The 25400-nt window shown below is 43.1% G+C and overlaps 1 protein-coding gene across 1 annotated transcript; it reads left to right on the top strand.

Moving 5' to 3' along the window:
* The first annotated feature begins 373 nt into the window (after positions 1-373).
* On the top strand, positions 374-24220 carry C3H1orf198 (chromosome 3 C1orf198 homolog). Its single transcript, XM_048045942.2, has 4 exons — positions 374-853; positions 9072-9122; positions 19241-19792; positions 21751-24220. The coding sequence occupies exons 1-4, from the start codon at positions 506-508 to the stop codon at positions 21805-21807; spliced, it is 1008 nt and encodes a 335-aa protein (XP_047901899.1). The 5' UTR covers positions 374-505; the 3' UTR covers positions 21808-24220.
* Positions 24221-25400: the final 1180 nt, after the last annotated feature.

Genomic DNA, 25400 nt, shown 5'->3' with positions numbered 1-25400 from the left:
AACACAGTCGCTTTCGAGCGGCTACCTGCCGAGCCTGTTGGGTTGGACGAAAGGGGCAGGCCGGCTCCTCCAGGGGGGCCGGCGCGTGTGAGGGAGTAGAAGACATGAGGGGGCTCGCCGGGGGCAGGCGGGCCGCCCCCCGCTGCTGCCGGGGCAGGGACGGGGCGGGTGGGCACCGCAGGGGCTCTCCTGGGAGCCGGGAGCGCTCCTCCTGCCCCTGTCCCGCCCGGGTCCCGCCGCCAGCTGCGAGGCAGGAGCCCCGCGGGCACCGGCAGCGCCGGGAGCCGTCCGGCAGCGCTGGGCGTGCGGGAGGCGGGCTGGGGGGCGGCGGCCGGCGTTTATAGGGAGCGAGGGGAGGCGGTGTCCGCAGGAGCGGAGCCGGGAAGGGAAGGGAAGGGAGGAGGAGAAGGGAGGAGGAGGAGAAGAAAAGGGAGGAGGCGGTTCCCGCTCCCGCCGTGCGAGCGCGGCCGGCTCGGGGCTGTGCGGGGCTGGCGGCGGGGTGGCCATGGCCTCCATGGCGGCGGCGATCGCCGCCTCCCGCACGGCGGTGATGAACGGCAACCGGCCGCTGGACGAGCGGGAGCGCAAGCGCTTCAGCTACTTCTCCTCGCTGAGCCCCATGGCGCGCAAGATCATGGCGGAGAAGGAGCGGATCCGCGAGCGCTACGGGCCCGAGTGGGAGCGGCTGCCGCCCCGCCAGCAGGACGAGATCATCGACAAGTGCCTGGTGGAGCCGCACGTCCAGGCCCGCTACGCCGCGCACCGCGGCGCCGCCCGCCCGCCGCCGCCGCCCGCCTCCTACCCCAGCCTCCGCCTCAACACGGGCCAGAAGCTGGTGCGCTTCGGCGACGAGGTACCCGCGGGCGGCGGCCGGGGGGCCCGCGCCGTGCCCCGTGCCCGCCCCCGCCCCCGCTGGGCGCGGCCGCCTGAGGGGGCTCCGCCATGGCGGGGCCGTGAGGGGCCGGGGCGGTGAGCCCCGCTGAGGAGGGCAGGGCGGGCGCCCCTCGTGTCCTCGGTGGCCGAGGGACGGGTTTCGGGGGGCTCCCGGTGAGGGGCGGGAGCGGTATTGTTCGCCCGCTGCGTGTGCCCAAGGGCGGGGTGCGGTGGTCGCTGTACGCGGCGGGGTTTGGTTAAAGGCAGCCCGCCGAAGTTTGTCCGAGATAAGCAGGAGCGATCCCGGAGTGGATTTTATTTAAAAAAAAAAAAAGGCTTAGAGAGGAGGTCGGTGGCAGCGCCTTCCCGAAGTTGTCCGCCCGGCGAAGGCTGGGCTGGCTCTGGACGTGATCCCCTGCTGGAAAGGGACTGCAGGGAATGTTTACCCTGAGTTAAATCTCTTCCTTTTTGCGCCTAATTTTAGATGCGGTTAAAAATACAACGCTGAAAACATTCCAGCTCTTGGTATTTTTGACACCTTAGAAAATGTAGCCTTTTCCATGTTACGTGCCAGGAAAAACAAGGGTGTGGAAAGATAGATGACAAAAAGTATGGATTTTGAAGTTCCTGAGAGCTACCTGTTTAATGGCAAAGTGTGGCAGATGCTCCAGGAGAGCACAGGTATGAGGGTACCCGGTCTGGAACAGCTGGTCCCCGTACGGAGTGTGCTCCCGTGGAGAAGGACTAATAATTATCTGAGAAGACCTAACGGTGCTCTTCACATCCTGTATCCCTCTTACTCCTTGCATGAGATTTCCTTTGTTTTGTTTTGCTTTGTTTTTAAATCTTGGTATGATTACAGAGCCAATATCTCCCCTTCTGTTCATTTGATTTCTTAAAGTGACCTATTGTTAATTAACTTACGTGACTGCTACCAGAACAAGGCAATCTGCTCCTGCACTTGTAATCATCCAATTTAAATTGAGCAGTGCTTCTTTTAGCTACCTCACCGGTATCTTGTGCACTAAGGTTTGTGAGAAGTGTTTGAGGCATCGTGGTTCCTAACTGGCTTTGTGGTAGGAGGCTGCTGCCTGTGCCTTGTGTGCTGGGAAGGTAGGACAATGTGCAGCACACACATCGCATCTGGAGCCAGGCAATGTATGCTCATGTTTAGTTTTATATAGTCAGCGATACCAGAAAGTCTGGGCAGATATTTTCTGGTAATAAACCATCACTTTTGGTGAAAGAGAGTGTAGAGAAGGACATGGACAAATTGGCTTGCACAATCAGTCTTTAAAGGAAACCTAAACTTGAAGTTGCTTGTGAAAGGACTTAGGTTAATGACTGTGGAAACTGAATGCGTTCAGCTTTCCCGGTCTCAGGCAGCTCTCCTGTGCTTTCTGCTTTGAATTATGTGGATCCAGAAGGAAAGAAAGCATGTAGTAGGTTGTTGTGCTGTACCATATGGAAATAATCATTTCCTGCTCAACAAAAGTACAACTAGAGAGTCCATCTGAAATTTGGCAAGTCGTTTTCTTTTTCCTCTTCCCCCAGAATATCACTATGATGCAAATAATGTTGTCCTTAGCCTTTTTGTAACCATTAACTAAAGAAATCGCGGCTCATCAAAATACTTGATGCAAAGCGTTTAATTTTGGAAGCATCTGCCTCAACTGACTTCCTCCTTGACTTCCAAGCTGAAGTTAATATAAATTGCTTTTCTGAAGAAAGAGATTCCACTTGTTTTGGCATCCTCCATTTCCATTTTAGTTCTTCCAATAGCACTATTGAGCCTTGGAGCTTTTCCTGGCTCCTCATCTGATAGCTTCCTCTCCCCCAGCTCCCCTTCTGGCATCCAACCTGATTTTTGGACATTTGCCCTGGCTCAGTAATTGCTCCTCCGCGTCCTACTGTTACAGAGCCACCGCGGCCAGTGCCTTGCTGTTACAGGTCAACTTTCCAGGCTTGCAAACGCTTTGCCTACGGAGCTCTGTTACCGTGCTGCCTTCTGAGCTGACAGCTTACCGAGCCGTGCTGCTGCCGTCTGTAAGTTGTAGCTGCTGCACGTACCACGGTCACCTAGCACTTGCTCGGAGGGCAGTTAGGTTGGTCCTGGCTCCTGTCCCTGTCTCTTGGTGTACGGTATCCTGAGGTAAGGAAGCAGAGAGTAGCCTGCATACCCCAAAACCACTGATCAATATTGCAGCCCTTACAGCGTGAGTGTGCTGGTCCAACGATGTCCTTGTTGACACCCGCTCCACCAGTGTCACATTTGGCCACAGAAGCATTGCTCATCTTCCCTGGTAACTACTGTTGAAATCTGTAGAGATCTACCTGTGCTTGCTTAAGCATGAAATATTAATCTTCTTCTTGTGTTCTTTGGAGGACTTGGGAGAAAGCAAAGCAAGGATGAATGCTGAAAATACTAATTTACCCAGCCAGAACTCAGCATTTCCTTGCCACTTTAATGCACGTGGCCACTTTGATAAGCTGGTACAGAGGATATATTTAGTGGTATATATTATATTTCTGGACGGTTCGTTCCCTCTTTCTCCTCCCACCTCTTCCCATAGATCTTTTCTAACACCAAACTGATTTCCTGAACTTCTAGTGCAGGACTGCAAGCTCTCAAAATATAAGCATTCTTACATTTCCAAAACATCTTTCAGTACATTGCCCGCGTGGGAAGGCTGTGACAGAAAATAGATGCACGGTGGCAGGCAGGACCACAGCATCCTGTAGTGTTGATCCAGTTGTGTCGTAGTGCCAGAGTGCTGTGGCACCATGTATCGCTGCTGGCAAATGCCTGGAACTGCCTGAGTCCCACAGCTCCTTCCCTTTCGTTACCTCACCCTCACTGCAGCATTGCCAGACCCCAACATAATACCTGAAGATGTGTGTGCACTGTGAATCTCATGTGCTGCTTTTTAGTATGCCATCCTGCTGTCAAAGAACTGAGCGTACTTTCAAAAGTTACAAAAAGCTCGATGAAAGAAATGGAAGGACAGGAACTGGGCTCCCTGACTCCACTGTTTCACCACCACAGTTTGCCTGGGTGGCACCCAGCATGGTTGACGTCTACCTACGTGCTCCACACTGTCATGGTGATGATACACCTAACTACAAACAGCAGCCACTGACGTGTCCACCGTCAGCTTCGCGATGTCAAGTAAGACTTGCAAGTTGAAACAGGCCCCAGAGAACACCAGCGTCATATCCGTGATGGGGTCACAGACCTTGCTGTTTTCCAACACCTGCTCTTAGCAAAAAGCACCTCTTGCCTCTCGGGTTCTGTTTTTCTAGAGTCATGTGCTCTAGGTCAAGCATATATTTTCGTCTCTTCCAGGCTAACAGGGTCATTTACACCCCCATGAAAGATTTTTTGTCCTGTTTGCTAAAGGTTAAGTGACTTGTTATCTGCATGTGGGCACAACAGAAAACTGTCACTTCACCATCATTGCCTGTGTCCAGACAGTCTACGTCTTTTGGCCAAGGGCTTTTGGATGCTGCAAGCTTCAAGCAGAGCTTCATCTTCCCTAACAAGGCTCCGAATGCTGGTGTTTCTCCAGCTGGTAGAAAATAGGGTTAACTAAGCAGAGAGAAATCTGGAAGTAGAATTTGGGATTTAATGTAAATGTAATAGAAAGGGGTTATTTTTGAAATACATCACAAATTGTGTTAAGCATCTGACTTGATGATAGTTGATGCCATTGGATCCTCCCCCTTTAGTTTAGTGCAGGACAGTTTAGATATTTAGCTTACGGCAAATTCTGCCATCTCTCCATACTGCCCCTGTTTATCCACAAGTGTGACGTGCACGTAGATTCAAGGCCTGATTATTTTTATCTTTAATTATTTTTTTAAGGCATATTGTACTAATGATAACTAAACTTTTTGTTGAAGAAAATGCCATAGGTACTGAGCAATTCAAAGAATTGGAGTAACGATAACTAAACTTTTTGTTGAAGAAAATGCCATGTGATTTAGAAAATGTTAAATAGTTTATACGGAGAATAGACAGGTAAGAGAGTTTTGTTAGTTTCATCCCATCTTTTAATAGGGGAGCTTGACTTACCTACCTGAAGGTGGGTGCTGTGTTCGTGTTGCTTAGCCTTAAGAAGTTTGACACCAAGCCAAAGGATCAACCCTTTTATCTCCTACTTAAAAATGCCTTAAAGCAGCAAGTACTGAACATAGCAATAGCTTTAATGTAATGTCTGTTATAGATTTGTGCTTTTTTTTTTTAAATAAAAAACGCAGTGCAATTTTTGAGTGCAGTTAAACCACAAGAACCAGCAAGTCCTGTTCCGATAATGCTTCTGAGATGCATTTGCCAGCACAGGAACGCATTTCATGGTAGTTCTGGGATGGCATGGTCATTGTCAGCTGCTCTGAGCAATGCTTGTGTCAGACAGCCTGGCATCTTTCTCCCAGTGTCTTCCATTTCGAAATTCTCATGCTGTTTGGCAACACAGTGCCTACACGTAGCCAGCATAGTATATGAATCTTTTTAATATATTCTGCAGCTGGTTGTTGAAGTCAAGCGTATGACCAGATTTTTGCCTCTCTTTCTCTCTACCCCCCCCCCCCCCTTTTTTTTTTAAGCTATGAAATATGTTGCATGAGGCCCTCTTTCTTACAAATGGGTTCTTTAACACTGGTGAACAAAAGTTTATTTATTTGGCTTCTTTCTGGAAGAGAGCTTTGTGTGCTGAAAACAAAAGCTGATCAGATATGGATCACGTCTTATCCGTGCTGATGCTAAATAGCCTCAAAGCTATATTTTTACTTTTTTTTTTTTGGAAAACATCTCACTCCATTTACTTTTGTGAATATTAAAATTGTGTATGTTTTTGCTCCCATTTTCTTCAAGCATGAGAGAACTTGTTTATTGCACAGAAAGCAAAATTCTTTCTCAGATTTAGTTGGTGATCAGACATCAGGCACATCAGACAGGAAGCGGCAGAACTGCGCTGTTCTCCTGCTGCTCACTTGGTCCTCTGCGTGTCCTCTGAGGCACAAGAGGTGGAGGCCACAGACTTCCTTCCCTTCTGTGACAGTGGACAGAACTGGTAACTGTCTATTTAATCCTACCTTCAAGGACACTTCAGGTAATGACAGACATCAACTCCTTGAAGCTTCGAATCATGTGTTATGAAATAGACTGCCAGATCCAGTGGAAGACCTCTTCAATAAGGGCAAAGCTCTTCAGATTTACTGGCTGCGAAGTGCAAGCGTGCTGGGAAGTGAAGCCTGAAATACAATGAACCCTATGTGGAAGAAAGAAAATCTGTGCTTTTCTTTCAGGGACCTCCTCCAGCCTAACAAGTGTCTACTACTTACATCTTTAGAAATTACCCAGCGAAGTCTTAGGTCTTGTCTCTGATAAGAACCTTTAAACAACCAGTACCAAAATACCGTTAGCTCATTTTGGGAGTGTTTTGTCTACCTAAGCTGGAGATTGAAGTTTTGTGCCCACAAATTCAGTGGTTGTTGAAGACAACAATTTCTAGTAAGTGGAAAGCTGACTCGCTCCGTTCTGTAGGGAGTTGTCTGTCCTGGTGTATGGCAATGTCGTACGTTCACTCATTCTTCCCTATGCTGCTTTCCTGTCCCTCTTCAGGCAGCGTTTTGTCAGCAGCAGCACCAGCATCTTCTCTGAGTTGAGGATGTGCAGAGAACGTTGGGTGAAGAGGCATCTCCTCCCAGCGCTGTCTATACTTGTCCCAAATACAGGAAAAGAAAGAACTGGCCATCTTGGATCCAGGACGACATGGCCATGGGATCCAGGACAACATGGCCGTGCCTTGCTGCCAGCTTTAGGACTGGTTTGTGGCTGCTTTGCATGTTGCGGAAATGGACCTGTATCACAGTCCTTTACAAGGGCTGTTTGGGCTTAATGTGCTCTCCTCGTTACCAACACAAGTTTTCCTTTTGTTGTTTTCCACTGGAAATGTCTGACAGTTAATAGTAGCTCATTTAAACCACCCATACGTGTGCAGCTGGCTGACCTATAATCTGTCCCAGTTTATTATTGGGATCAGTCTCATACTAAGTTTTTTATCCCCTGCTCTCCGGTTCCTCATGAACTGTGAGCCTTCTGACAAGAAGACGAAGCTTCCTTTAAACTCCTGAGGTAAAATACACTGACAACTCTGTTAACATCTGGAGCTCTGAGGCTCCGTGACAGCATGTGGGAATTTGTTGGACTTCATTTGTATCCTCTAGCGCTGTGGTTGAAGGCCAGAACTAATTTGTCCAGACCCCACGTGGACACAGGGGTTATAGTCCTACCTCCAGTGCGTTGGACTTAATCCAGCAGCTGGGCTCACTGAATGCTCTTTCCAACACGTGCTCCCCCTTGGGCTGTGATTCCTGTCGTGCATCCTTCAGAAATGGGGTTACAACTCTGCCAGTTTCAGATGTGAAAGATCCAGTTCTAAAATGGTTTTGAAATAATTTGTCAGCTCACCTGCTGCAAGGCATCCCCCCTAAGTGCTATGGCATTCCCATGTGGTCGGCAGCACTGCACAAGGCAAATACTGATGGAACAGACAATAAAAACAGACTTTTACTCACTTTGTTTCCCTTAAACAGTAATAAATAAGAGTATCCGCTTCCTAGAATGAGAGAACCTAGTGTTACGCTTGTGTTTGTGGCAATTAATTTCCTGTGTCAAACTTCCTTCTTGGTCAGAATGGTTGGTCCAGCAGAGCCCAGGCTTTCCCCTTCAGGTGGTCTCTGATCAGCCCGGTTCTTTGGATTTCAAAAGTATTTTCATCCAGCCTCACCCTAGATGCTAAGATCTTGGCCAGTAAAGAAGTAGGCCGGTGAATCTTGTTTTTATATCCTCACAAAAGAGTGAGGGATTACTGTCATATACCACAAACACTTTGCTGCTAGAAACCCTGTGTTTCACAAGTGAGAAAGAATTGGAGATTGCCGTGTTTTCATGTTTAGATGGGGGATTCCTGAGCAGTGGTTAGCTTAAAACACAGTCTAGTTCTATTTAGAAGTGTGAAACGAGCTTTCCAGGCCTTGTCCTGTCCTCTCCTTCCTTATGCATGGTTACTCCAGGACTTTTTACATCCATCCATCCACCCAGCCATCCTTCTGACTCCTGTTCCTCCCCTGTGGTGGCAAAGCAGCGTTATACGTAGTGTGGAGGGTGCATCTCATTACCTTGGCCAGCACGAGCATCCAATGTACAAATAAGTCTCAGCCATGACTAGAACTGAAAGTGCAACCATTTTATTGCAAGTTGTGAAAAAATGTGCACGATGTGTGTTTATTTATTTATTTATGTTTCACCCCTTCTTTCTTGATGTGGGTTGCGTGTCTTTCTGGAGGGCATGCTATGCGTGAAGAGATTACCTGAATTTCTCGAATTGGGATTATTTTCGTAATAACACCTTCTTGAATTTTATTCCATTACTCATTCTGGCCTTAGTAATAAAGCTGAAATACAGTAATGATCAAAACCAGCAGAGTTCACTCGGAGCTCTTAATGAATTCCCAACCACTCTCTTGCAGCATTACACGTGACCAGAGTCTCCGGTAGTCATGAAACCTCACAGTACTTTCCCAGGATGGCACTTCTTGGATTCATATGGGGATTTTACTCTTGCTTGAACAGCACCAAATACTTTGAACCGACTGTTCTTAAAGTGCATAAAGCTGTATCTTGTCAGGGCCGGACCCAGCTGTGGCTTGGAGGGATGGACGTGCAGCTGTTTTGCTGCCACGAGGCTGTCTGCTTGCACACTCGCTCTTCCATCTGTGGAGCGGGGGAATTGGGACTTCATTTCCCTAAGGCCCCTGATCCTCTCCTTAATCCTGTCCCTGTGTGTTGCTAGTAGCCACCAAGGAGAATGTACAGTAGAAAATTGGAGATATAATACATTTTAAAGCGATTTATAGAGAAATCATTTCCAGAAGTTTAGACCACGTTAAATCTTCATATACTTGGGTTAAATTGTCAGGTTAAATTGGAATACTAATTGGTAGTCCTTCCCTCAGAGAACTTGCTTTCAGTCGGTCTTAAAATGTAATCAGTGACATGTAGAAGCAGCGCTCTCACTCTTTAGCTAGTTCTGTGGTGGCGATTATGCTTCCAGCAGCGCAACATAACGTTATCTGTGTGATTCTCTGAGCAGGTAAAGCTGTTCTGATTTTTACATTCTTGAATTTTATTTCAGGACATAACTTGGCAAGATGAACACTCGGCTCCGTTCTCCTGGGAAACGAAGGTGAATATGCAGCACTTTTATCTTTAATGTTGGTTTGTCATTTGATGCTGGTCCTTCTGCTTTTGTAATATCTTCATTTCGATACTTGATAGGCCAATGTCGCCTCGATTCTATGAGAGCTGTGTAAAGTGACCGTACTCAAATGGAACAGGGCTGGTGTACTTTGATTTACGGTAACAAAAACACAAAATGTACTTTCTATACTAATGTTCTGACTTCAAGTGCAGGTGTAGAACTGATTCATTCCAAATTATTTGATTTTTTTTTTTCACAGCGAACTTTCAAAACAATTTTCCATGTTTAGTGAGGACAGAAAATTTAATCTTGAAAACATGCATCAGTTATTGTGTAAGCATAACTGCATTTCAGTTTAGAAGGCAGGAATTAAAGTAGTTAGGGAATGAGGTGAGAAAGGTACATATATCTAGTAACTTCATTAGAAGTTCATTTTTTGTTTTCTTGTAGACTATCTTACGCTTCATCTTTTTGTTACGTAGTAGAATATAGTAAAACTTGTTAACCTAGGGCTGTGCTGAAAGCATTGCGTTCTTTCCAAAAGGCAGCTCCTTCAAAAATAATGTGTTTTTTTCTGTGGTGGTTTTATATATATATATAAATATATAAAATATATATACTATATATAATAATATCTATACAATATATACACACATATACATATATATATATATAACTTTGCCCCTGATATTTTGTTAAAGCATTATTTACAATGGGATTCTCATAAAGCTGAAGTAGAGCCAGATTTCCCCATGTTTGTGAACTTGCAGTGTGAGGAAACACACACAGTTGTACCATGTTTCTAGTGGGAAAGCACAGCTCGCTGCCTTTGTCAGCAGGGTGTGGTGGCCATGTTAATTTAATCACACATTTCAGACTTTTTGTTTTCTGGATCTGTCTGCCAGAGAAAGCTGCTTTTCCCCACTTTCCTTTTTTTGCCCTTGAAATATGTAGTTATCATGTATGAGCTTACGTATATAATCTTAGGCTAATGCAAGGTAATTACCTGGAAATGCCAGTGAACGCTAAATTAATCCAGTTGACCCAGCCCTAAAGTTGTTGTCAGCCTTCCTGCTCAAGGTCACTGCCTCTGGCTAGCACCCCATCTGCGCTCTGCAGATGTGGATTACCCTGTAACTTGCTGTGGCTCCTGGATCCCTGCAGCCGACACTGCTACAGTTCAAGAGAAACCATCGCCAGTCTTCAGGGGCCTTAAAACTGTGTTATAAGCTGCGTCAGGAGGGTTTCTGGCGGTGGGAGCCAGCTAGCTCAGTCAAGCCCTCCTGTCTTTGCAAGACTCTTAGAAGAAGCAGCCGCAGGCTTTTAGGAAAATACTAGAGGGGCTTGTAATGTGTGTGAGCTTGGGTGAATCAGTCAAGAATAGTGAGAAGAGCGTGGAACTCATTGACAATAAGGAGAAATAAATCATATGCTGGAGACAGTTACGGTGTCTCTCCTGTACTTTTTGATGCAAACCCCAAAACTCAGTCTTGGGAACATGGCAGGTGTAATCATATTTCCAGGCTGCGTCTTGATACGATTTGATAACATCTGAATACTTGCACTGGAGATGGTGCTGCCTGTAACACGCTGCCCAGTGATCCATGGTGAGCTGTACCTGTGGTCAGATGGGTTTTCTCTTAAGCTGGCAGTTGTCTTTTCAATGCTTGTATGTTTAGTGAAGCTTTTTTGAGCCCAACCTGTGGCTTTTCTCTTGCTGCTTAAGACTATTTCTACTGTCCTCCTGGTGTCTCAGAGTAAAGGATGATGCTCCAGTTTCTTGCCTTTCTGTAACGAACGGAGGATCGCAGAATGACATGCAAACCCTCATGTGACTGCTGAAGAAAAATGAGGTGGGGGGAGGTTGCTTTAGGAATAATTATTTGTCTCAGCTAATCGAGATGTGCTTCTGGCTTTCCCCTTCCCTCCTTGCTGACCGGAGATAAAAGCTGTGCTTCGGCTGCAGGGTGAGAAGCTGAACGACCTTTTCCTTGAGCAAAGCTCCAGAGAATCCATTTTGTCCTGCCTCGTGGTGTGTGGGTTGGTTGCTTTGTGTGGGTTCCTCCTTTTGTTTTCTTCCCAGTGCCTTGTCATGCTGTGGCAGTCTTTCAGCCCAACCCTTCAGCTGCTGTGTCTCCTGCTTCTAAAGGCTGATGTCTTGCTTCATGCTTACTCTTTGATCTCTTCCCTAACCAGTACTTCAGCAGGAGAATACTGGAACGCAATTTCTCCATGGGGTAGTGCCTGAGTAGAAAATATTCTTGCTGTCAGTCCAGCATGGGGAAACAGCAAAAAAGCTTGAGTGAGCCTGAATAAGGTTGCTATGTTGTGATGCGTGTTCAGAGTCTTGTGAGCCAGATCTCCCACTGTTATTTTAGGCTATCAGGCTCTTCCCATTTCATTAGCTCTACCTCAGCACGGGCTGTTCTCTCTATAATATTGTTTTCCCTGATCTCCTGCTCAGGAAGAGTTGTTTTGTTTTGTTTTGTCCACATTATTGCCTGTGATGATGGAATGCCTTCATTCTCTTGCAGCTTTGTACAAATGTGCTTTGGGTTACCTACGGAAGGGAATGTGACATTTAATGTCTACTTTTGCAGAGAAGGAGAAAATAGAGATTTAAATCAGTAAAGCCGATAGGCTTGATTTTTATTTTTAACGCTGAGACTGTACGAAAAATATAAAGTAGCGAAATCAGTAGTTGCCTGTAGGACAACTATTTTAGGACAGCTGAGAGGGTAGTGAGAACAGTAGGGAAGAGGGGAAGGTATGTTTTCTGCAAGTTGGAGCTGCTCTCAGCTGTTGCAGTGATGACAATGCTGCTTCCAGCTGATTAGGCATGGACACATTTTTCTTACAGTAGCTACTGCTGCGAATTCCCTAATTTCGTGGCTGTTCCACTTACCATGAGAACAGTGTACTAAATTGCTTTCATTTTGGACAGAATGCAGTTGGAGGACTCGATAACCTCTCTTCTGTCAAAAGTAAATTTTCTGTGCTCTCATTTTAAACACAAATGTGAGGTAAGGGTTAAGTTGTTCATGTCAAATATGCGTATGAGTGTCTCTAGGATTTTAAGCTGTTTGAAGTCATTTGTTCAAATAAGTTCTTGTCTTACCTCTTTGCTTTGTTTGCAGGTTAAAAAATAGAAACAATAAATTTTTGAGCTAGCTGTTAGGCAGCATTTGAAGGATCTCATATTTTTCATGGAAAACTGTAGCACTTCTCAAAAGGAAAATCACTTAAAAAGCAACATGTTCTCATGGCACTGCAAATAAAGTGACATTTTAAAGCTAGGGACAGAGTTGGACAGAGTGATTTGGTTCATGGGTGGAGCCCTCATGAATATAACACATCATGAAATGTGGGTTACATTTTTTTAACTGAAGCCAGGTTTGTGAATGTTTTTTTAAAGCCAGGTTTGTGAATTTAGGTCATTCTATTTATGGCTTCAGGTTTAAGTGAGATGAAAGCTGACATTCTGGCTGAGTTTAGGCTTTGAGGTTTCTTGGTCTGTTTGATGTAAAAATTCAGTGAAACTCGGCACGGACTTCAAGATACAAATGGAAAACAAGAATTGTGCCTGGTTTTGGAAATAAAATTTGTGAAACTTTTCCTGAACTCAGAACTTTCTGTGTTGTTTGCTGTTGTTGTTGTTTTTTAGTTAATTTAGTAGTGGGCAGAAAATATAATTTCAGTCTGCTGCCTCAGCTAACGCATTGAATACAGAGAGCAGCATGGGAATAAGTTGGAATCTATTTCTAATTCATGCTGTTAACTAAAATAGGTTTCATTCCAGATATTTAAAACAGACACACTCTCATCGAAAAAAATTGTTGGTCTTGCTACAGCTGGAGTAGATGTAGAGGTAGCTTTAGAGAGTCCTTGCTGTAGGTGTGGGGTTTTTGTTTGTTTGTTTTGTTTTCATTTTTGTGTGTGTGTGTGTTTGTTTGTTTGTTTAAAAAACTCCTGACTTTTCCTCCTTCAGCTCTCTTCTACTTACAACAGCCCCTCAGATGTTAGTTGAAAAGAAAAGCCTTCAAGGTGTGATACTTAAAAAAGGACAGAAAGAAAATGCATCAAGCTTCAATCCCCTCCAGTAATCTGTTTGCTGTCTCAGTGTCTGAATTCACCTTCTAATGTCTCTATGGAAGTGATCTAATTCCAGCAATGATTTAGAAAGAAAATAAAAAAGTACTTCTTATTATAAAATACATGGTATTATACAAATTGTGTTTCCTATATCTAAGGGCTAAAACTAAAAGGCAGTCTTCAATATCCTGACTTACACAAGTCCTAGCTGTTATTTTTTATTATTTATTTAAATAGGAAGAAAGTAGCAGAAAATATTTTTTCCCTCCTTATTTAGTAGCCTGATGTTAGATTCATTTTTCAACCTATAATTTGGTGCAGTTATTTTTATCGAGTTGGCATAAACGGCAATACTTTCTTGGAAGGTATGAAGAGTGATGCCTGAGATTTGGGGTTTTTGCTTCCCCTTTTTTATCTGGACTACAGATATTTAAAAAAAAAAAAAACACAGCGCTGCAAGACTACTGTTGAGTTTCAATTCTTGAGCAAAAGAAAAAAATAAACTGTGATAATAGTAGCTGTGTTCAAAGTTTATTTTAATCTGCATGGCCAGTTGTTCTTGGCTAAGGATTCAGTCACCTGCATCAACCTTTGGACATCTGTTTTTGAGTGTAAAACCGTGCACATACCACGTACTGATACTCTTGAGTTTGCTCAGGCTCACCAGTAAGAGCAACAAACTTGTGTCCAGATCATGAAATTTCCCCTGAAGCTAAGTGCTGCGCGTCTTCCACATTATCTCTTGGTATGGACTAAAATTACTTAGATTGTTTTTGCTCTATTTTTGCCCTTGCCATTAGTCTCTGCTGACCTAAGGATTTCTTTCTGAAAAGCTCCTGAAAACACCCACTGTGTGCACAGGAAACAAAGCAAAAACTGCAACTGCTTTGTGTCCATGTTTATTCTGGTTTTGTCCATTCAGCAAACCAAAGTCATCTTCTAAAGTCATCTTTTTATCTTTGCTTTCTTACCTCTGCATATATCAGGCTGTGCTTAAAACAAGTTGCTTTTGACAGCATTTCTGCAGTCTTTGTCTCAACGATTGAGATTTTTCAGGCTGCCAAGCAAAACTATTTGTTTTGGCTGTGTTTGCGTGTCTGTTTAGTAAAATACTACACATTCCTGATGAGTGAATAAGTTGCTTAAAAACAAAAATAAAAGCTCCTGGGTTCTTTGTGGTCATCTTGTTTATAATATAGACTTAGGAATGAGACGTGATTCTATACAGTGTTGTTAAATCATTAGGTTCCTGAAGTGTGTGGTTCGTCCCTTTCAGACTACATTGTTTCCCAGGAGCATATACAGATGGTTTTATGATCTGGTGGGTCATCCCTCCCTCCTGAGGGATACTGAAGTTAGGTCTCAATGTTTTTAATCCAATAAATAAAATTGATAGATGCCTTTCCATGGTCTTTAGAAGGAAAGATGGATACACAGATTCCTAAAAACTACAGTTTTGAATATTGCTTCTCCTTAATCTATTGGACAGAGAGATGATCCAAGACCTAAGCATCCTTTACTTTAACCCTTTCCTTGCAGGTGTTTGGGACCAGAGGGGTAAGATTTAAAACACAAAAACACTAACAACAGACTTCTAAGTTTACTCTGCCTCAAAATACTACTTTGTGTGTTTGTGTCTGCTCGCTCTCTCTCTCTCTCTCTGTCTCATGCATTGAGAATTACTTGCTCTTGCAGGCAATATTGAAAATACTACTGTTGTTAATAGCTTTTTTTTGAATGTGATAACACACAGAAATTGCAGTTGGGACTGTACTAGCCTGTCTATAAACTATTGAGATACTTTTGGAGCTGAACAATTTCTAGAAATATAATTTGGGCAAATGGTAGGAAAGGAAGTGTTTTTATTTTATTCCTTAGTTGGGAAATTAAAGTCCAAAAATCGCAGCTTATTCAAGATCATACAAAGCCTATGAAAGAGATTGGTTTTCAATCTCTGGAATTTCAAATTGTGCCTAAATGTCAGTTTTCTTTTGATTATCTAATCTTATCAAAATGTTCTGGGTTTGTTTCCCCAGAAAGACTGTTGGTAGACCGCCACAAGTGCAGTTCTGCTGCTAAATGCTCAACCGCCGAGCCTCAGCTCACGGCAGCGCCATCAGCCTCATGAGAGCAAACGCACAGCACAGCTCTCTTTGGAATAGCTGCTGCCGTGAGTCTGGCTGGGGCAAGAAGAAACATGCACCGAGATGTTCCTCTGACTGACAAACTTAAAGAAAAAGGAAATTATTTGGGGGGAGTAACAGTCGCCTCCTTCCCTCTCCTGCTTGAGCCATCAGTTGCCAATTTACAATCTGATTTAAGAAACTGAGAGGAAAACACCAGCTAAACTCACGTTTCTAGGGTCTAGCTACCTGTTAGAATACACAGTAGTACTCATGGTTTAGGTTTCTGCATTGAGTGTTTCTCAGATGAGTCTTCTCTATCTCTGTGTGAAATTTTCTGCTGCTCTGTTTCTTTTCCTTTTTTTTAGTGTTTTATTACCAATTTTGTGACTTGAAAGATATTACGTATTAGTCATTTTCTTTCATCACCAGCATTTCTCAGGGGTTCAGACATATTAAATAAATTTAAAAGTCAAATAGAAACATAATATGTTTCAAGGAAAATAGAAAACTTGTGACTGACCCACAGAAGCTCCTGGGAAGCAGAAGGATATGTCTGACCTCACAGGGCGGCTTGCACAGACTGCTGAGGCCCTGTGCTTTCGGAGCATATCAGTGTGGTTTTTTCTTGTTCGCCTTCTTTGGTTGGGTAAAGAAAACTCTTGGAGAAGTATTTTCAATCAGATTATTCCATGTGAAGTGTCATGCTATGAACTATTTGATTTCCAAAGCACGCTGTGACACAAATATGCGATCTTAAACATCATGTGGGCCTTTCTTGTGAAGCTGCAAGGTATGGTCACCCGCAGCTGTGCAGTGAACATGGTATTAGAGACTGACCAAGAAGGGCAAGGTTAGCTCTTTTTTATTTCAAATGTAGATAAAGTAGATTTAGTTTAAATTAGACAGAACATCTACACAGAAAACCAATGTAATGAATATTCAAAAACTTCCTTCACCACTTGAAAGATGAAAATTTCCAAGAATTGAGAGCAAAATTACAAAAGCTGTGTCCAAACTGAGAAGCAGATATTTTTCTTTCTTAAACCAAGATTCTGTTTTTTGTTAGATTTAATCTCACACTTCAGCTACTCAAGCTGTGGTCTTATTTTGGTACATTATTCCCCAGAATCAGTTTTGGGTTGGGATGACTGCTTCATCCACAGTCCTGTGAAAATACAAAAATAGCATAACTTCATTCTTCTGCAAGGCCTTCCTTCTAAAAGACAAAAGCATATCTTCTCCCAAACACGCATCGACGAGTGGGTTGGAAAGGGTAAAGCTGCCCGAAGCTCTGCTGTGGTGCCACGCTCTCCTCTTCACCAGAAGCAGCCCGCTGCTTCCAAACCAGAGCTCTCAGCTGACATTTGGGCCCTTGCGAGAGAAAATACAACATGACCACAGGAAGTGGCTTTTGCACCGCAACATAAGAATTTTCCAGGAGACCTGACGTTATTTGTGTATCCTGCTACTGTGGAAGGGCAAAACCATCTTGGTGGTTTTGCTTTTTTTCTTATTTTTGATCTAACAGGCCCCCGCTTGCCTTCCGTCAGTGTTTTGCCCAGATTTTGGTTCCAACACCAATCAAGTAGATGTGGGGCTGGGGTGGCCCCTCTCTGCTCTTGGCACTGACCCCCTCTCTCTTGAGCTGAGGAAGGAAGGAACCATTTTACTGAAACTGCTGCTGTGATGGCCCTCAGCTAGTGCCATCTCTAGTGTAAGCCTTGGGACAGGCTACGCAGAAGAAGGAAAAGGCTACTGCTGAAGGACAGAAAGTACCACTGTTTTAAGTACGTTGTCATGTAGGAATTAAGTCTTCCAAGGTGCAGTAAAAACAAACCCAAAAAAATACGTTTTTCTTTTGTTATTGGGTAAACGCAGGTCCGCTTTATATTGTGTTGTGGGTTTTCGTTTGTTTTGTTTTGTTTTGAGCTTGGATTTTATCAGCTGTGAGTCTTAATGCATCTTAATTTCAGGGTGGTAAATCTCAATTCAATAGTATTGCCAAGTGACCTCAGGGAAATGAATCCCTATAATTTAATATAGGGAATGGCAGTCACTGCGAATAATCTTCAGCATCATTGCACTCATGGATGGTTTAACACAGATTTATCCCCTGTTCTTAACTTTAAGGCATGACTTTGGGTTTGAAAAGAAAACTAGAAAACAAAGCATTGTGGTTTCCCTCTCTGTTTTCTGAGGGTGGAGCAGGGAGTTGAGCTCTTTGGTAAGGACTCTCACGTATTCTTGCACTCACCTGATTCCAGTCGAGCTGTAATTGCTCACAGCGTGTTTATGTTCTGCCTCATTTGATGACACAGTATGTTCCTAATGGAAGCATGCAACCTGGTGCTTCCTTGCCTATAACCTTGGAAAAATACCCAAGGTATCTAATTCTTTAGAAACTTCAGAAGTGAAGTCATGATTCATGGTCTGAACTTTTGGGTAGACCTGTGCGGTGTCAAGAGTTGGACTTGATGATCCTTAAGGGTCCCTTCCAACTCAGGATATTCTATGATTCTATGATTCTATGATTCATGTATGCGTAGCTAGCTGCTGACAGTTCAAAACAAATTTGGTTTATAAATAATCAGTTGCAGGGTTAACATTTGCTCTTTGATGAGAAGTTTCTGAATACTAAATACTAGGTGTGCAAGTCCTAGATCTAGAGTCCATCTGAACTTAACATGTACAATAACAGAGGTCTCAAACACTTCTAGTAAAAATGATAACCAGTTTGGACTTGTTTTAAATTTAGGTCTGCAGATGCTATTGCAATTTTATTCAGGAAAGGCCGGGAAAGAGAGAGAATTGGGAAAACTTTACAGATTTGTAATGAACTTTGAAATTATCAATAGCTAACAGCAAAATCTAGTATTTGAAATGTCCTCTAGGCTTTTTGAAGACTAGTCAAGCCCATAATGACAACAGTGTAGCTCTAACTGTAAATGCAATTTTTTTTGCATTGTTTGTTCCTTTTTCCAAACAAGATACTAGGCATGACATTGTTCTTTTCTGGTGCTTGCTGTGGTGCACTATTCCTACATACAGGAACACTTGCGTGTTCCTCAGGGTGAAATAAGGCTTAACTTTTATTAGCCTAAAGTGTCCAAATGACGATCAAGAGTACTGATGTGGCAGTAAGCAAAATGAACGTTTTGTGGTACTGCGGACTTTTAGGTGGCTCTTGCAAGCTCTGTTTCATGCCTTAACTATGGTCACTTGCTTCCCTGACCCTGTATAACTTCTCAGAAATGAGTACAGCCATCCTCATTGCGAGTTAAAGCGAAACAGCTCTGGAGTAAGTGTTGAACTGGACCTGCTGGAGGTGTTTCTCTTACTTCAGAGATGTACTTCAGGCATTAGAATTGTGAAAGCTGCTTGTTACACATACCCGTTGCATCTAATGCTTTATCTTGGAAGTAGATGGAGTTGTAACATGTTGCCAACCGTATTGAAGACCTTACTGGAAGACGGCCTTTTCAACTGCTCTGTAAAGCACATGTGTTTTCGCTTAATCTTCTCATGTAAAACATCTGTAGCTTTCAAGATGCATCCACATCTATTCTAATGTTTTAGAGCCATGCAAGCTATGCACTTCTATCTTGGGTGGCACTGAGTAACGCAAATATGATTGTTTTCTCTCTGCCTGACTCCTCTACAGCAGGTCCAGGACTCCTACATTTGCTTGCATTTCAGTCTTTTGTTAGTTATTATAACGTAGCTAGAAAGATAGACATTTATGGAGAAAATGAGTTAGCTTTGCTGTGCGGGAGTTGCCTGGCTGTTGGTAGAGGTGTTATCTATATGCATCAAGATCAGAAGTTCAAAACTGTCGTTATGAAGGGCTTTGAAATACTCTTTTTTCTTTCCTTTAACCTTGAACAGAGTCAGATGGAGTTCAGCGTTGCATCTCTGTCCATACAAGAACAAGGTGGTGCCCAGCTGCAAAACGAACAGAGGCAGCCACTTAAAGCAGCACCTGGTGTCCAAGTCCCTAAACCTTCTCAGGCTGCTAAGACCCCTGGCTCTGATGGGTTGATAGCACCCAGAAAGGATGAGGAGTCTTCTTTCTGGAAGATAAATGCAGAGCGCTCAAAGTTTGAAGGAGACAAGTCTGAGTTCCAGTCCCTGACGCCCAGCCAGATCAAGTCGATGGAGAAAGGAGAGAAACCCCTTCCCTCTTTTTGCAGACAGGAGTCTGCTCCAAAGGAGATGGCGAAAGCCGAGAAGCCCAGCGTAACTAAACCAGAGAAGTCCGTGACCCCCAGTCTACCTTCTGTATCTCTCGAATGGGAGAAACCTCGACCCTCTCAACTCCCTGCTAGTTCTCTAGATGATTTCTTTCTTCCTGACCCACCGCAGTACCTGGCATCTTCTAGGACAAACAAGGAAGATAACGATGGTACTATACTTTCAGATCCACAAATGCCTGGACAGGTAAGGACTGCTGTATCCACGATCCTTAAATTGAAAAACAAATATAACACATTAAAATGCAATAAGGTCATTCTGGAAGATCAGGAATTCCATAAAGCATTAAGCCATAACTAAGCTTGCTGGCTTTTTATCCTGCAACTTTAGGGAAGTCTATATAACCAACATGTTAACTGCTATTGTTTGTTTAAATCAAGTGTTTTTTAATGGAGTAAAATTCATAGGATGAGGGCATCATTTGGATATAATAACAGAAACACTGACATGGCATCCGTTGGCTGACTGACAGCAAGCTACCTAACAGTTTAGGGTAAAGAACTTACTATATCAAATAAAAAAAAATAAAAAACTATTTTTTTCTTGAAACAGCAGAACACTTATTGGAAAAAGCTCAACTTGAATAGTAGATAAACTAGAATCTAGGCTACTTTCTTGCTACACGCAGCGTAACAGTGAATGGTGAGCTCGTTTCTCAGCTGTTTTAAGCAGTAGCCCGACAGCCACTTCCCAGTGTTTTGTCCCAAGCAGCTGGGCAGCTTTCAAAAGTATTTTCTCTTAAAGTCCAAAATGGAAATGGAATGAGCTCCCAAAATTAGCCTTCTGAATGTGTTTTTCTTTTTCTTGAAGAAAAACAAATAGCTCAACAACAAAAAATATCCTTAAGCAGCTCAATAGACTGTTGGAGCTATTTAAAAAGCAGATGCTGACCTGTGAGAAAAGAAAGGGAACAACAGGATATGACATGGTGAGGGAAAGAAAAGAAAGAGATGTGAAGCCTAAAAACTGAAGCAGAGAAGGAGAGTCGTTCTTGAAACAAAGCCATGCGTTCCTGTTTGGGATCTGTAGCACTGCAATCAGGCATACGCCTGACATATTACTGTACACCTCAAGCATGTCACGTAGCTTTCTCTTACCATATCTTCACACTGGTGATTGTTTAAATTCCGAACAAGATGATGTAAGGTCAGAAAGATGCAGGCTGAGGTAAATACTTGAAAGCAGAGTGAGTGGCAGCACTTAGGAGAGAACATTACTTAAGCCACTTCAGCACTTGGAGCCCTATGTTTAGTCATTATTTTTTTTCCTGGAGCTAAGGCATTACACTTCTGAAGCTGTTTTGCCACAAATTGTGACTGCAGTAGTTCTTTAATTTTAGATAAAGATTCTGTCATGATTTCCTACAAATTAATGATTTGTACAGCATTAATTCCTCTGTGAATGTTTTCTAGCCAACTGGAATAGTTTGAAAAGCCAGTTTTTCCTCTCCGTGCAGAAACAATCCTCCCATGTCAAAATGTGAGCAGAGTAGCAGAGAAGGATCCGTGAAAGAATTTTCATTTCCTTTCTGGATTCTTTCCCCCAAACAGGGAAGAGATTCCAGAAAGAGGAAATGAAGATAGGTCATAGTCTAGGAAGAGGCTCTAGAGACTCAGACGTGTCCCTTGCGCAGTCTTCCTGAAAGGTGGAATCGTCCTAAATGTCATGGCTGGCAGTGCAGTGCTGCAGGAGCAAGCACGTTCTTGGTAAAATAACTTGTCAACAGGGTTTAAAACATGTAGTTTTCTGGAAGCAGCTGTCTGTCACTGTAACAGACAATCCATTTGAATTAGTAATGCCTACATTCTGTGGTGGTTTTTTTTTTTTTTCATTCTCTGCAATTCCCACTCTAGTCTGAAAATTGATGTTTATGAGTTTTTCCATGGGGAGAAAATAACATTTTGCCTGCAGACCACTACAAGGATTTTTTTCTTATCTGGAGTTGCCTCTTTGGCCATCGTGAGTGTATCTTCATGTCTAGCATTTTCTGGCATGGGTTCTTAGGCATGCTAGAGCAAGGTGAAGGACTTGAAATAGTGGCAGACAACATTTTAAGCTTTCTTTTGCAGATAAGCAGTCAAGTACTGAGTTTGTAATACCATAATTAACAACTACATCTTATTTCATTTTTTTTTCTCTTGCAGACTAGTACAAGCAATGTTATCTTGAAGACTGGCTTTGATTTTCTAGACAACTGGTAAAAGATGCATCAAAATAGTTCAAACCAATTTTGGGAAGGAGTGGAATATCTTTCTCCTTGTGTGTTAATTTACTAGTATTTGTGTCTTTTTCTAGAAGTAACTTTCAAACTCTTAAATGTTGCCTTTGTATAAACTTTTGTAATACCAGATGCATTTTTTTTTTTTAAACAGTGATAGATGTGTGGTTTCATTTGGACTTATTTTTTAAAATCTGTCAAATTTTTTTAGTAGCCACTGTATTGAGAAGGTGGGAGAAGTTACCAAATACACGTTAAAGAGAAATAAATGAGAGTCTCCACATCCAAGAAGTGGAACCTACAGAAACAGGTTGCTATTTTCAATTGAAACTTTGCTAGCATGGCCTGTAAGTAATAGCATAGCATAGCATATGCAATGGTTCCAAATAAGCAAAGAACTCCATAGTTCAGATAACTAGCAAAAACAGTGTGAAAAATACACATACAGAAGAATTGTATTGATTTCTTTATCTCATTTAGTTTGAAAGTAACTTTTATACCACTTTTCTGAAAATACTTTTCTTTTGAAGAGGGCAAAGGCATTGCCAAAATGATGGATCCAAAGAAGCACTGTGTCTGTACCCTACAAATCTGCTAAATTAACCAGAAGAGTGTTAGAAAAATTACCTGGGAAAATGACGGGTGTTTCTGGTCTTTGGATTAAAGACTTGGGGGTGGAAGGGAAACAAGACAACACCTTATGATTGGGAGAAACTGTCTTCAGGGAACACAAGCCTAATGATTTCACTGCCTCCTTGCTAGAGCGTAACTCTTACCAGTAGTGCTGGATGTACAGCATTGGTAACTGCTGGAGTGTGGATTACCTTTGTGTCAGGAAACCACTATGTTTGTGGGAGGTCATAGCTGTATGAGGCTTCTTTGTTTTTTTAAGCAGCTTATCGTCTCAAGGACTTATCAACTTTGGTGCTTTTTCCTCCTGGTGGGTAGCATTCGACATCTGTGTTACATTTGTTCCCGAGGTGCAAAGAGGCATCTCAAGGTGGCCCTCAGCAGTTGCGCTTTCGAATGATCTTTGTGTGGTGTTTTAAATGTAGAGAACAAGGTTAGCTGTCACGTGAGTCTGTTGTCTCTGAAATGCAGCATGATTTACACACTGACTCTCACTGTGTTTACCTCACCTTGAAGCCTTAACTTCCCCTACGCACAACCAACGGGTGGTCTGCTCCGATGCCAAAGGTCTGACCTTCCCTTTACCTCAGCAATAGTCCCGTAGCATTTGTTTGGGGTAGAAGGCAAAACACGGGGCTCTAACGGCTCTCGCGGGTCCCCGCCAAAGCCATAAGAAGGTCACCATCTACTAGACCGTAATAGTGCTAGGCTTCTCGTGGGTTAGCGTTTGGCATTTGGTTGGATGCCCGTGGCAGCTCCATGTGCAGAACCGGCTGCTGCAGGGTTCTCTTCTGCCTGCTGTGAGGTTGTTACAAGAAGGATTGGAAATGTACTGGAAGAGTCCTCGCCTCTAATTGCTGTACCGCCTACTCCGAACAAGCATTGTGTGCTGATAGAGCATTAAAACTTAACTTGGTGATCAAGGAAGATGCTGTGTGCTGCCCTCCTACCCCCTAAAAAATAGAAGCCCCAAACCTCCAGTTTTTCTAGTAAGTGTTTTCTTAAAAGGTTTCGTAGCTGAGGGGGCAGATTGCCAGAGTATAAGCCATTGCACAGACTTATTTATGGAATTCTGAAAGCTTCTTTACATCCTTCCTGAGATGTACAAATTCCTGTAATTCGGGATATTGTCTCTGCATTCAGCAGTTCACAAAATACTTTCATTGTTTCTATTGGCCTAGGCTTTACAGCTGGCTTTTTCTTAGCTGCCCTTTTTTTAGGATTTCTTACAAGCATCCAGCATTAATGCAGCTTAGAACAACTTCAGCAAAACCTCCTTAGGTGTTTAATTATTATTGACTTGCACCTTCTTTTCGAAGCTGACAAATGCTAACCCTGGATATTACATTTACCATTGAATCTAATTTTCTATGCATTCAGCTGTTGAAAAGTTTTAAATCCAATGTAAAGATGTGCATTCTAATCTTACTTTGATAGGGGCAGATCTTAAAGCAAAGCCTCCTACTGTTGAGGAGCGTTACATTAAATCTCTGCCGACTACATTGAAGCTTCTTAAAGAAGAACCTGGGCTGTCTGTCTCTTCCATTGGCTAACTCTACCCTAATACACATTGGGACCAGCTGGTAGAACATGCTGCAGAACTTTTTACTTATCCTGGTAGGTTTTTCCTGTGCTTTGACAAGAGTTGATGCTCCTTCTTTCTTTCGTATGTTTTTATTAAACATTCTTACAAAAAAGAAAATTGTACTTGGTCACATTTTATATTAACAATGTTTTAATAAAGTCACTTTAAATAGAACACTCAAGGCTTTTGTACTGCTTTGTGTTTTGTCGCTTACACCCTGCTCTCCTCAGTGCCATTGGAGTTGTTTGGTACAGCTTGAATTTCCCTAAGAGGCAGCCAAGAGCAATCTGGTCTAGAATTTAGAAACTGAGTTTTTCATATCAGAAAAAAAAAATCTCTACACTGCAGCTGGTTTTCAAACTTCTAAGTGAGATTGTTTGGGGAAATATTTTGCTTTATCATTTTATCTGACAGCTGGGGACAGGAGATTTGGGACTTCTGTGAAGACTGTAATTTATTTTAACTTCACTATAATGGACTTTAAACTTAACACACAAACCCAGTATCTTCAGTTAGTCCAAATCAGTATCTGGAGCAATACCGTAGGAGGAATCTGAAAACTATACTTAATGGATATGACCAAAAATAGCATCGACTGTTTCACACAGTTATGCTGTCAGTGGATGGTTACCTACAGGTTTTAAAAGCACGTCACAAAAAGATGCTGGCAGAGGCCACCGGGTAGCCTCACTTTCTGCCTTCTGTCTTACCCTTTGAGAACTTGCTGCGTAAGAGACTCAAACATTTAGCTACAAGGATGGTTCTTTTTCTGCATGCCCACCTCCACTTTTTACAGAAGTGTATTTTGAAAAGCAGCTCAATTTGTTTTATATTTGAGCTAAATTTCTATCAACAACTAAAAAGGCATTTGAAGAAGAATTTGGTTTGGAGACACTGGACAGCCAATTAAGGGGTGGTGTTCCAACTGTATTTAGGATCTGGCTTACACATAGCTCGCCTCAGCCTTGTTTGAGCTCCATCTTAACTTTTAAAAATCCATTCTAATAAGGGCAAATCCACAGCCTCTGGGGGTTGTCTGGGCAATTGGAGTCAGCAGGTCTCATAACTGAATAAAGACAGTGTAGGAAATGCTGTGGCAGTCTGCCTGAGACCAGTAGGTTGCAGATCAGGTTAGTTACTGGTGACCTGCCGTAGTTGCTGAGGGTCGGTGAGGACCCCAATGGCACGCTTGCTTCAAGCAGTGCAGAGCTGGCTTCCAGGTCACCGCTGTGGGTGCTGAAGCGGCACCCAGCAGCAGAGTCCTGTTCACTGCTCAGCAGCAGCATCCCCAGAGGGCTTGCGAGTCACACGCGGGAGATGCAAAACCCAGCTCTGCAGGCGTTGTTCACAGACAGGTCCCT

The sequence above is a fragment of the Anser cygnoides genome, chromosome 3, assembly GCF_040182565.1.
Source record: "Anser cygnoides isolate HZ-2024a breed goose chromosome 3, Taihu_goose_T2T_genome, whole genome shotgun sequence".
NCBI lineage: Eukaryota > Metazoa > Chordata > Aves > Anseriformes > Anatidae > Anser > Anser cygnoides.
The sequence above is the reverse complement of the archived record's forward strand: the minus strand, read 5'-3'. Positions and strand labels throughout refer to the sequence as shown.